General features: G+C 36.6%; 1 protein-coding gene across 3 annotated transcripts in view; it reads left to right on the top strand.

The window, feature by feature from the left end:
• Positions 1 to 14211, top strand: part of LOC123311185 (protein vein) — a 113704-nt gene that overhangs the window by 73352 nt on the left and 26141 nt on the right. For 2 of the 3 annotated variants that reach the window (XM_044894998.1, XM_044894996.1), the window contains exons 2-4: positions 3940 to 4117; positions 10187 to 10347; positions 13534 to 13624. In XM_044894998.1, coding sequence (XP_044750933.1) covers positions 3940 to 4117; positions 10187 to 10347; positions 13534 to 13624 — 430 coding nt within the window. The remainder of the gene's footprint in view (positions 1 to 3939; positions 4118 to 10186; positions 10348 to 13533; positions 13625 to 14211) is intronic. The other variant, XM_044894997.1, reaches the window with a different exon arrangement.

The following is a 14211-nucleotide window of genomic DNA, read 5'->3' as shown; positions in this document are numbered from 1 at the left end:
AAATACAATCGGTATGGCGGCTTTAGCCGTGCAGCGGCGACATTGTTACATATTTGGTCCTGGGACTATTAGCGAATTCCGTGGCATTGTTCTCTCATTCGCATTCAGCACGCGTTTTACGCTACAACGCCACGCCGGCCCGCCCGTTATTCTCTGACTGATGGAATTCCTCGTCTGCCGAACGAATAAAATCAACTGATTTTGACACATCCACTGGAATTTGGGGGATTTCTCTAGTGCGCCTACGAAAACGTTTATGATTTGACGGTACAAACCACGTTTCAATTTCGTTGTTACCTAATCGACGAATGGAATTTTTAGAAAATCGTGAGCAATATTTAGTCAGGTAGAATACGTAATCCACAAAATTCATAAAAATTTTAAGATATCAAAAAATTCAACAAGCTGTTATTCGGAGAAAACTAACCGTATAGAGAACAGCTGATTGTTCATAGGATTAGTTTTTAGAACTGGCCTTGAATTGTTTCTTGAGTAATCATGATGAAACCACTGAATTTTTTCAATTTGCCCTTCAATCAAAAAAGTCCACCATTGCATTGAAAATTGGAACAAAAAATCGTCTGTGAAATCTGAAAACTTCGAAATATTCCAAATAAAAAAAAAATCAATAACTTTTACTGAATTTATTTTCCAAGCGAAAATGCGGTCTGAACAAAAGTTAGAAATTCGCAAAATCAAAGGTATTCCAATAACAAGTACCTACTACTCTGGATTAAATGAATGAAAGATATCTACATAATTTTTCAACGTAATGCCCTAAAGAATGCTGTGGACTAGTACTGTATTTTTTTTCGAAGTGTCCAAAAGTTTGAAGGTTGTTTTTGCCGAAGTAAAAAACAAAAATAGCAACTTTTAAGTTTTTATTAATTTTTTCAAGAATAATTCTTCCCTCATCTAAAATATAAAATTGAACGAAATCATAAATTTTTCTTGCAAATGTATCATGAAAAAGAATTACTTAATATTTTACCACTGTCTATTATCGAAAACATGAGGATTATCATTTTGAGTTTAAAAAAATGATAAACACGAAAAATTGCTTATGGTAATTATTGGGGCAAATGGTGAATTTGAAGCTTCAGGACATAAAAAAATAGCAGCACATTGAAACTTTCAGGGTTTATCGAAGAACTTTGAAATTGAAAAATTACGTACGATATACTACTTGGTTCATTTATTACATCCGAAGTTGAAACAAGTTAATTCGAATATATTACTGTATATTTTATTTTTTTCATTGACAGAGAAGGCAGACTCGAGAGCAAACTGGTGGTTGCGAGGGTGGTTGTCATATCCAAAACAGTATTTACAGGAACAAATCAACATTAAAAGAAAAGTTTTATACCAAATTATCAGTAACGTACGTTATTATGATTTCACAACGAATTTAGAAACTAATTAAAAAATTGAACAAAGGAGAATGATAATTCTCTTCCCCATCTTGTGTAATGAAAAAAATATCGTCAGTAAAAAGAACGAAAGCAAAAAACATTTCGTAATTCATCAAAGAATCTCTTCAACATTTCATTACTCAATGAAATGTTGACGTTAAACTGTTGAAAAATATACAGGGTTATTCATAACTATTGGGACATAGGCTAATGGCAGATTGTTTAGACCAAAATATGGCGATAGGACCAAATATACCTCGATAAAATATTGCTGTGGAAAAAGATTGAGGGCGTTAAAGTTGAATTTTTTTTTCGTTTTTTGCTAATAATTTTTTCATTCGTTTTTAAGAAAAGCACAATTGAACAGTTCAGAGCATCAGAAGGGAATTTGAAGACAACGATTAATTTATTTAATTTATTTATTTCGACGATAAAGCATAATTAAAAACAATGTAACATAAAAAGAATTAATTAAATGTTCTACGTGCCTCCTCCGACTTCTATGCCTTTTCTTATTCTTTTAATAAAGGACTTTCGAACTTCGAAGAAAATATTATTCTGTCCCCTTATGAAAAATTAACGCCCTCTATCTTTTTCGACAGCAATATTTTATTCAGGTATTTTTGGTCATATCGCTATATTTTGGTCCAAACAATCTGCCCTTAGCCTATGTCCCAATAGTTATGAATCATCCTGTATATTCGATTCCCCCAACAAGAGCGGACAAATGATAGATTACAGTGGAGCCAGACGTTTGATGAATGGTCAAATACTTGGTTATTCTCTCGGTAATTCCCAACAAGATTGGGCTATAGCAGATACAGCTGCAAAAACCTTAGCTACTTTATGGAATATGTTTCAGCATCGACTCATTAGCGTCAATGCCGAACATGAATTTCTTAAAAAATTGTGCGATGGCCTCATTAAAAAATTCTATATTTCAAATACCAATTTGTGATTTGGACCAACTGTAGACATTGAAATAATTCATCAAATTAACGATGATCCTTTTATTTTGAATAATTTTTCTGAATATGACGGAAGAAGATGTGAGAAGTGTTTAGAGCAATGAGGAGAACATTTCTCGCAACTACCTCATTCATTTATTATACAGAAACCGCAAACTCATTGTAATGAAAATCATGCAATTCAGTTTCTTCAGTTTAATTACGCAGTTTTATCAAGTATTGACCACGTCCCATAGAGGATTAAACATATTGAGATCTTTACCATGATTCACTCATAGTACTTAAATAGGTATAAACTTTTTTTTCTAATTTTGACATTCAAAGTGACAATTTTTCAAACTCATTGACGTTTTGAAACGTTTTACTTTTTCACAACTAGTAAAATATTTCTAAACTGATGATGAAACGATACTTGCTTTCATAGTAACGGAGTGAAAAATTGAATAATTTCCGTCACCAGACGATTTTGAAGGAATCTTCGAGAGAAGCTTTCAAAAACGTTTTTGGTACTTTCAATTTGAATTCATAGCAACATCTTATTCAAAATTAGAGAAAGATATTGTGTCAAATACTATTTTTCGTATCTCTTTCGCGCAACTAGCGAAGCGATAAATACGCTCATTACGAAAAATAATGCTTTTCCCAACTGGTTGCGCAAATAACTATTACGTAATTGAAAGTACAGAATATTCGATTTATTTAAGATTCATGTTTTGAAAGTTTGAAAATTTATTCATTCATTCATTGCTGTATCCTGTTGCCGAGAATAAATCTACAAAAGGACCAAAAAAGGAAAAAGACAAAAAGAAGAAAAAGTGCGAACAGACTTTTAATTTTTCAGGGCTAATTGCGGCTGTGTGCTCTCCTGTGACTGAAAATTATCAACTTAAATTCTACCAAAAATTTTTACAATCGCCTCAGAATGTTTGAATCCTTGCAATCTTACTCAAGAAATGCTTTGCGCACGTGTAAAGAAATCATTATTGAATGTGCTGGTAGCTCTTCCTGAAAAATTGCTTTTTTATACAAACATACGATATATAGATTAATGTCATCAATGTTTACATTTTGGCAATAAGATATAGATATTACTATTTCGGGACGATTTTTCGTATACAGGGTCCTGCAATAGTGCGAGAGGCTTCCATAGCTGCCAAATGAGACGTTTTAGAAATTTAGCTGAAAAGCATTCCCTTTGTACTTTCAATTCTGCATCTCAGGAAATTATTTTCTGATATACAACGTGTTCCCAAATAAAATTATTCAACAAATGAGTGATGTTTCAAATGGAACACCCCTTATATTTTTACATATTTTCACTGCTCTTCAATACCTCTACCATGATGCAAAATATTAGGAATATTTTTCCAACGTTACTGATCTTATTCAGAAAAAACAGCAATATTTCGACGAAACAGTAGTTTCGCGCTCGCAAAGGTACATATCAATTCATTATTTCAGTACTGAGTTTTTGGTAATATTTGTACTGGAAAATGATTATAATCAAATATACCCTATACCTTTGAACAAAATTATTGAATGCATTTTTTTTTCGGTAGGGATACGACCGCCACGGGTGATGGAGATAGAGGATAAATCGATTTCAGCGAGTGCTGGTCGAAAACGACGCCTTAAATTGATCTGTAGAAGTAGAGGCTTGCCAATACCAACGCTGAGTTGGTCCCGCAACGGCACTGATATCCACCCTAACCATAGGATCAGAATAACGTACAAAAAGTAGGTAAAATCGATTTTTGTGACATTATTTTTAATTGCTTTTTATAACATATATACCTAGATATCTCACATTGGAACATACCTATTTTATTTCTTAAAATTGAGTATTCGGCTTTGAACTAATTTTTGCCATACATTTTTCGATATTATCCTGAATTGAAATTACCAAGCAGTTTACATAATGAATCACACGATAACAGTGTAAAATGTAGAAGCTTAAAGTTGGAAGGCATCTTGATATCGACTCACTAGGAGCACACAAGCCTCGACGCAAGCCTTTCGAAGTTCCTCGAAATTTTCGAGGTTCGAAACACAAGAGTAACTGATGAACTCGAGTTATTTCGAGCTGATGGTTATCCTTACAAATCATGATAGTACGTTCCTGACATTTTCATATCACGGCACATCACATGTGAGAAGAAATTAGAGTGTTTTATATAAATATCAAATGAGGCCCATCTACCTGATATTTTGAATATATCTACAAGAATTCTTTCAGCGCGCCCTTCTGAAGTAAATTGGGGACAAAAAATTCAATTCCGGTGAAGATTTGGCAACACTTTCGGGAAACATTCATCGAATACATTGATGTATTAATTCACACTCAAATTTCTTCAATCAAATGGGGATTTTTGATGACCATCTTCTCTTCCTCTACGTGCGGTGCCCCACTGGGCTGAACTGAGGACTCGTGACCCATTGTTCATCCGCTTGTAGTTGGACAGACTCAAACCCTGAGACACGCTGACAAATACTCCACAAGTCGACAGAGAGGAGTCCCTCTCACCACATAGAATTGTGGGTGTTGGGTTTCCTAGGTGTGTCATCCTTAACTCTTCAATGTTGCTGCAGATGAGCAGCATCAGTCTCATCAGTGCTCCTGCACCAGCGGCACAGGAAACAGCCAGTCAATCCCATTCTATTTAAGTGTTTGTTAAACAAATGGCCAGTCATTGCTCCAGTCACTAGACTCAATTGTTTCTTCTCAAGGGCCAAGAGTTTTTTGACCTCAGGTACAGAGGACGGTCTCTCAATGAGAACTATTGACTGCCTGAGACCACTTCTCATGCTCCGTTCAGAGGAAAGTTTCCTTTTTAGCCATCTATTAAAGAAGTTCTTGACAGATGTATGACAGACCAACAAAAGCTGAGCGGGCTCCCCGCTTGAGCCCGCAGAGCTTCATCTCTACTACCTTCCCTCAGAAAGGGCTTCCAGGGTGCCCTGACTGTCACAACAAATATAGATGTGTTTACCGGAGTACCCTCTGCGGATATTTTCCAGTGTGCAGGCCAGAACAGCATACAGTTTAGGCTGCACTATGGAACAATCCCTTCCTAGGGGGATGGACAGCTTGAAACGAGGTCCCACTATTCCCACTCCAGTCCCTGTGGGCATCACAGAGCCATGGGTGAACCAAGTGGGACCTTCAGGCACAAGAAGCCTGTTTTGTGTAGACCATAGGTCTCTGTTAGGAACAATTACCCAGTAGGGTTTAGCAAAGTAGAAGCAGGTGCCCGCGCGGTCCCCTCTATGGAGAAGGGATGCGTTGGCATCCTTCACCATATTGAGAGCCCTCGCGTGCCCCCTGAACAGTCCTCTATCGCGCCATTGTCCTTGTTCCCAAACTCTAACATAGCCACCTCTGTTACTACAAGGTGTAAAGGAGGTTAACCCATCAGACAATGCATGGCTGCCGTAGGGGTGGATCTCAGAGCGCCTGTGATGGTTAGGCATGCGTTCCTCTGACATCTAGTCATAATGGTGCGGCTGCAGTTCTTCCCGACCTTGTTGAATATCCCGAATGAGGTAACCAGATGAATTGGATTTCCTTCTCGTAATGTTCAAGTCAAAAACTGGAAAACTACCTTCAATTTTTCGCATCCCTTATATGACCCAACAATATATGACATAGCTCAAAATAAATGAAGGAAACTTAAGAATTTTAAACAATTCCATCAATAAAAAAAAAAGTCAAAACAAACAAGGGGGTTTTCCCAAAGTTTTCAATCTTATAGACTAGACCAGGTTGGTTAACCTCCCGGTTGACCTAGTTGAACTTTGGATCAAGGCATCTGTCTATAAAACGTTAGTCTCTTGATCCATTTATTTCTAAATGAAAAAAATCGTGCTGGGGTTTTTGTGTTTATTTTGGTCTCTTCTCAAATGGTCGGTTTCCTGTAAATTCTCATATAGTTCAAGAGCTAGCAACGTCGGAAGAAAACTAATTTTAGGAAGACTGATTCGTCAATATATGACTCCATGGACCACAGTATGAACACCAGTTGGTGTCTATACAGTGCTTGGACTCACTCGAAAAGAAAACGACTCCTTCATAGATCATAGGTAAAAATGATGAATTTGCAGTCATTTTAGATTTATTTTTGTTTCATATACTTTGGAACACAATTGAGAATATGAAGTTTTTTTGGCAGACGTTATGGCCGTTGCAAAATGCCCGGCAGCCGCCATTTTTTATGACGAAAAAAAAAAGTGAAATTTCGAACCATTTCAGGAAGGCTGAAATTTCGATATTATATCATTTGGATATTCAAGAGTAAAGCATGAAATAGTCACACGGTGATTCGGTTGCTTAAAGAAGGCAGACGTCCTCAAAGTTTCAAAATACTTCGTAATCGGACAGGGCACTTGCGATAGAGTGTAAAGAAACCATTTCAGGAAGGTGAAATGTCCATAGTATATCCTTTAGATACTCAAGAATGACACATGAATTCAATCCATTCGGTTGCTGAAAAAGGCAGACTCCCTCCTACTTTCACAATACAGTTTATTCGATACTGACAATTGCGAAGTGGAGATTTCCAAAAAGTAAAGTAACCATTTCGGAAAAGCTTAAATTTTGATATGACTTTATTAACATATTCAAAAGTAAAACAGTACTACAAACTTACGTTATCCGACAGGGCATTTGGGAAGTGAATGATCGCAAAAGAGTCAAGAAACCATTTCAGGAAGGCTGAAATTTGTTTTCTCAGCTGGCAGAGGTGTAGTGTAGGTACCGTAGTAGCCCTAAGAAGCTCTATGGCTTGTACGAGTTCGGAGAATCAGTTGTGTTCTGTGTAGGCTTTGTTACTGCGTCCTTACGCCACCTTAGGTACAGCATTGTTAATTTGAACCCAACAGTGAATGGTGGCCTGTACCCGTATGCACTAGAAAATTCCTTCTCTAGCTACTGTGAAAACGTTTTGTAAAACGGTACCTCTTGCTCCTTGATTCTGGAATTCTTCTATCATGCATGCTGTGGATCCCAGTAATTGCTGCTTTATTGAATGATTTCTTCTGCATCCGAATTGCTGTGCTGGTAGGAGGTTGGTCAGTTTCTTTTGTTAACCTCATTGAGCTAACTCTTCTGACTTCTTGTTTTAGGGCTGACAATAGGATTATAGGCCTGTAGTTTCGCACTATTGCTTCTGTAGTTCTTCACTTTTTTGGATGGTGCCCTGCCCTCATTACTCCTTCCTTCACAATATTTGTGAGAGTATTGAGAGTAACTGTCTCTTTTTGAATTGTTGGATTTTTTCAATATAACAATCTTTCGCTTGCTCTTTAACTATCTAACAGGGAAGTTGTCCAGTTATCCTTGATATCGGTTGGGGAAATTGCTTTTTCTGTTTTATCATAAACTGGTAATTCGTCCATTTCTTCGTTTTCCACAACTGGTTCGTCTATATCTTCATTTTAATCTTTTGGTCTGTAATTTAATCACGATTCTCTTTCGATTAAATCCGCTGATGCTTCTGCATTATCGATATTTGAATGAGCCATTTTTTTGTCCGTGCAGCTCAGAAATGATCTATAGTAAATCCTTGAAGGCCGCGCTCGGCAAAGCCGATGTTGTTTTGGAGTGTGGATGCAGCGTTTCCTTGTGCCAATATGCCGCCGTGTGCCAACCGACGGTGTATTTAATATATTCGCATCGGCTTTGCCGAGAGGCCTTGGCGTGATATGAACGCAGCTTTATGAAGTAATGAGCTGCATCCACATTATGCCGCTGTGCGCCAATCGGCAAGGCCGCTCGACAAAGCCGATGTGTATGTGGAATGTGGATGCACAATGGCTTTTGCCAATATGCCGCCGGTGTGTGCTAACGGTGCATCTCTACATACACATCAGCTTTGCCGATCGGCACACAGCTACATGATGTGGATGCAGCTAAAGGCCCCACCCAAATTGCACACCATCGAAGCGAGTATAATTCTGCGGACAAGAGTGTTGGAGAAGTTAACGCATATTGAACCAAAAGCAATGAAAGCTATATCGATAATTGCTGACATGAGTATGCCCGTAAGAGGTGTTGGGATAAGATTCAAATTTGATGGAGGCCTGTTTAACCTGAAGCGCCTCAGAGCAAAAACCAGTACCAAGTTTATCACTGAACTTCAATATGCAGACGACTGTTCACTTATCGCTAGCAGCTCAGAAGATCTACAGATAATGTTGGACATCTATAAACCTATATATGAACCTTTAGGCCTTAGACTCAATATTGTCAAAACCAAAATCCTAGAACAGGTCGAGCAGTTCAAATACTTGGGAAGTTTCATAAATACTAGGGCTAACCTAGACACGGAAATACAAAACCGTATCAATTCGGTATCACGGGCATTCTGGAAGCTGAAGGACAGAGTGTTTCGAAATCACGACCTCAATCTGAAGACCAAGACAGCTGTTTACAAAGCTGTGGTCCTCCCAACGCTTCTTTACGGAAGCGAAAGCTGGACGCCCTACAGGCGACATATTAAACAGCTTAAACAAACGCAACAACGTCATCTAAGACAGATATTGCACATCAGATGGTTCCACAAAGTTTCAAATGCAGAAGTCTTGCAACGCGCGAGTTGTACAACCATTGAGACTCATGTAACGAGGGCCCGACTCAGATGGAGCGGCCACATACTTAGGCTGCAAGACACAAGAATCCCCAAAATAGCTCTATATGGCGAATTCACTGAGGGAACCCGGAAACCAGGAGGCCAGTATAAGCGGTTCAAGGATACACTACATCAATCCCTAAAATCAGTTAATGCCAATCATAACTGGGAACAACTAGCATTAGACACAGTGGAGGTCTTTGGTACACAGTTATAATGGAGACTCGAGAAGGATACAGCGGCGACCAGATGTGGTTGGTGACAATCCATGCCCAGAGTGTGGTAGGATTTGTAGGTCACGGTTGGGTCTCTACAGTCACAGGAGAGCACACAGTCGCAATTAGCCCTGAAAAATTATAAGTCTGTTCGCACTTTTTCTTTTCTTTTTCTTTTTGTTTTTTCCCTTTTTTGGTCTTTTCGTGGATTCATTCCCGGCAACGGGATTCAGCAATGAATGAATGAAAAGCATACGATCATCTCATTTCCCTGCTATATACGAAGACCTAGGTATTGTGCGTGCTTTGGGTTCAACTTGCAGCGCGCCTAATGCTTGGTTTCACAAAGCACGGTTGGAGAATTAGCTCTTAATTGACGGATCTATATCGTTTGTTTATCATTCGATATTAATTCTGGCAATAAATTATGATGTAAGGAAGGTCTTAGCGGCATGCAGACAGGAATTGAATTCTGAAAAAAGTACCACCCAGAGCAGGATTCGAACCTACGACCCCCCGAATACCGGTCAGGTACTCTCCCAACTGAGCTACCCGGGCTGACGTGAGGATCCATCTGCATTGTCTGGAAACCACTATCTTCAGAATTCAATTCCTGTCTGCATGCCGCTAAAACCTTCCTTACATTATATTTCCAGACACTAAAACTATCATTATAAATTATGATCTTTATCTAGGCGAGTTGATATTTCCTAAGTGATACTATTTTAAAGCCTAATGACTAATAAATCGTTGATTGATTTATCAATATTTTGAAAAGGAATTCTGTTTCCAACTTCCAAGCCGTCACATTTGTAGAATGAGGAATAATGCACTAAAATCCGTCTGTACCAAGCTTTTCATGAAGATAACTTCACCCTCATATGAACCTGTATTAAAATAACCTATTCATTTATCATCTATTATTACATATTCATGTAATTAATGTTTTTTTACGTTTGTTTCAGGAGGAGTAGTACGTTACTTGTCACGGAACCTTCCGTAGGTGATCATGGGCGGTACGTGTGTACGGCGCGAGGTGTAAGTGGCAAGCCATCATCAGCACACTTCGACTTCCGTGAGAATTCTGAAGCAACTGGTACCTATACTCACTACTCTGCCATTCGTGGTCCGTGTGCTCTATACTCTTACAATTTGCTTCTTCCTTCTACTATAGAGAATTCTGACTTTCACAACTAAAATATAATGATCACTCTGAACTAGAGATTCTCAACGCTCCAACATCACGAAAAAATCAGTTTTAACATGAGTGACTAGATTGCAAGTATTCGATTGGGTTGAAATACGATCCTTTCTTCTTTAATTTAAATTGAAATTCAGAAATTAATTAAATTTGGGTATAGACGCCACAGATCCATTTATGTTTTAATGCTGATTGTTCTATAAATTTGATTTTCTTTATTATCTCAACGAAACTAGCTAGAATTGAAAACCATCTCTAGAAGATTATACGAGTATGAGGTGAAAATGTACTCATTTATGATAATTTTAGTCTCATCATCAGAAAAAAAGTCAACATTTTCATTTGATGTTCATTTAATGGAAAAGTTTCTGGTGAAACAAAACAATTCTTTGAATGAGACCGAAAAACTAATACCATCGATTATTCAATGCTTACACGTTATACCTAATAGGCCAAATTAATAGTCTTACTGCCGCGCCGTTTTCGAAAAGCTATTTGTTCATCTTCTCGTTTAGTGAGGATACAGTAAACCACTTAAAAACTACCAGATTCGTCCTCTATCGCTAGGGATATCCTAAACTATGGATATAGATATAGGTTAATCGAAAACGGTCTTTAGAAGATGCACCTGAGTATGTATGCATAGTATCAATAATGAAGGAACTTCTTTATCAGACGGTAAAACCCATCGAAATGGTCCATAAATACCTAACTAAGTTACTATATCGCAGTTGTTTCAGTATCACTGTCGACCATCCTATGCAATAGACAATTCAGAATACGGCTTCCTTATAGCTGACTTCTTGTATTCCAATATTATTTTTTCTTCATAACATTATATTAAGGAAAACGCCGACAAAATAACATACAGTTATTCGACATAAACGAAGAAACACTAAGAAATATTTCGATATCCAAAATTCAAGGGCCCGATGAAATAACAAAGGATAATTACTATAATGTTGAAGTATCACAGTCAATGATACACTCTCAAGGCGAAGTAGTACATACGATTCGACATCAAGACGATCGATATTGGTTGCTTTACGGATGCTTCCCCAAATACGGAAATGTACCACATCTTTCAACAATAACCTGAATTACGAGCTGAGTTAATTGAAAAGTAGAAATTACCACGCGAGAAGTAATATTACGAATATTATATATTTGGCATATATCACTATGAAAATTTTTGCAATATATAAAGAATTGAATGGCTCATGTTACCCCGTCGCTACTTTTATCGAAATATGTTGAAAAACAGTCGAGAAATGATTGTGAAGGCAAGTTTTATAGACACTGAAGTTCTGCATTTTTTCTCATAAAAAAACAACAAAATTATAATAAAACAGGCTAATTGACATTAAGACTTCCTTTAACTTCAATAAAAAAAAAATCAAAAGCATAAATTAAGAACTAGTGAATGCCTTTTTTGAATGGAGATTCTTGAGGTATTACTTGCCCATAAGACATTTGCTATAGATCCTCTCATGTTCAGTAAAATTTTCGTCGTAGTATAATATTTTTTTCCATTAAAATTTTTAAATCTCATACATAATTTTTCAACACTGAAATTTCATTTTTCTGAAAGAAATTACGGGAGCTATTCATCATGTATCTTTTAATACAACTGAAATATGGCGAATATTTTGTCACAATAGACCAGACCGATATCTTTAATTTAGAAGCCTGATATGAAGAAACATTTCAAGAAAACATTTCTTTCAGTATGCATTTTCATTCTTAGCGCCTTATATATCGACTATAAGAGGAGTTTACCGTTTATCATTATTCTTTCCTGGATTATATACATAGTTGGAATCAGTGCAAGTTGCCGAATGCGCAGGGTGCCTAAATAAAACGTCACCGTGGACGAGAACGTGGATATCTTTCATTTGATGTGAACCATGCAACATGCAAACAAAATTGGGGAAATATTTCATTAGTCTTCTGACCATGGAGGCCATTCAAGTGGAATAGAAGAAACGAAAAAATAAAGTAGGTGTTAGATACCAAACGTTATTCAAACGACATGTAGGTTTAAACTGTCCTTTTATTCATATGTCACCTGATCTGCTAATGCATGCACGCATGCTCATATCAGTGGCGTAGCACTGAACACATAGATACACGTATGTGCATAAATATATGACAGTAGGGACATCCGATACTTGCTAAAAATTCATAACTTTCAACTCAGGTCATTCCCTCTTGAAGAGAAATTAAAAAAAAAATGATACTGATACTGTTGATACCTATTGATCTAGATTTGAAATTGATTGATTTCTTCGTACTTTTATGACGGCATAATAGTCACAAAGTTGTGGTTCATATTCATTTGCCAATTCTATTAGTACATTTGAGATTCGTGCGATCTATCTGCACTATTTGGACATTCTGTAACAGAAAACTCCATACCACTATACACGGATTACTCTTTTTAATTCAGTCGGTTCTCAACTCCAGTCGGACTCAAACGGATTATCGTAGGCAGAAATTAAAAATTATTGTAGGCGGAGATTAAAAATTATCGTGCGTTACAATAGAGACAAGATAACTTTTGGGAATTTAGCAAAATTCATTTCACATATTCATGAAAATATTCAATCCTGTAATGTAAAGTATAGCTCTTTCAGAAAAAGTTTTATTCAAAATTTCTAAATGGTTTCGATTAATTATTATGTTATTACTTTTTAAATTACTCATTCATTAGTTACAATCAATTTACATAAAAACATTAAATTGGCAATCGCGAATTTCATTTTGTTTATTGTAAATTGGCTGCCAGTTTGAAATTGATTATTGTCAATTCGATTCTTATTAACACCCGTTTGAAATTGATGATGACAGTTTGATTTTGACTTAAGTTAGAGCCCCAAATTGTACTTGAGAAAGTATCATGCCTTTTCATTTATTTTGAAACCAAATATACACACAGTAACCAGTTATATACTTATTATTAGACAATAATGATTTAAAATGAGATAATCTGAAGAAATGAAAATTCCAAAATTTTTTTGCTTCCTACTGAATACTGACTTATCTTCTTGGATACTCACAACAATTAATCAATGTACGTAGTACAATTAATACTTTATTTTTTTCTTTCAGATCGTCCTTGCGAACCCGGAATGGCTAAGCATTACTGTTTCAATGGTGGTACTTGTCGGTACCTAATAAAAATGCAAGAATTGTATTGCTTGTAAGTATTCATTTTAGAATTCAAGAACAATCTAGATAGAGAAAGTAATCTGAAACCTTATAGTTATCAGCACATTGGAATTACTCAATGAGAGAAAGACAATCATTTCATGATTCTGATTTCCGTTGCTGAATTATAAATACATAACTACTTCAAAAATTTCCCTACATGAAAAAAAATATAATGAATTCTCAAGATACATTAGGCTTTGTTCACAATATTGAAATCACTTCGAAAGCTACATTATATTTATACAGGGTGGCCATTTGAAAACGAAACAGACGAGATTACAGACGAAATAAATTTTTCAATAGAAATGCTCGGACAGGTCGATTTCTGTTTCGAGGGGGACAACTTAAGATGTAGGTTACGGACGCATAGCGCTTCAACCCTTGCTACTACAATCCTCACCCCCAATTTTTGAATAGGGAAGATGGGGTGAGTGATACCTCATTTGAAAGGTATTTTTATACTGATTTCAGCACAGTAATTGTTTTTTCATTTTATGCATTAGTTCTCGAAATATTCATGCGTTAGTTAATTTTATCACTTAAATTAATTTTTTGCGAATAATTGACATTTCGTGC

The sequence above is a fragment of the Coccinella septempunctata genome, chromosome 4 (assembly GCF_907165205.1).
Source record: "Coccinella septempunctata chromosome 4, icCocSept1.1, whole genome shotgun sequence".
Taxonomy (NCBI): Eukaryota; Metazoa; Arthropoda; class Insecta; order Coleoptera; family Coccinellidae; genus Coccinella; species Coccinella septempunctata.
This window is presented reverse-complemented; position numbering and strand designations above follow the sequence as displayed.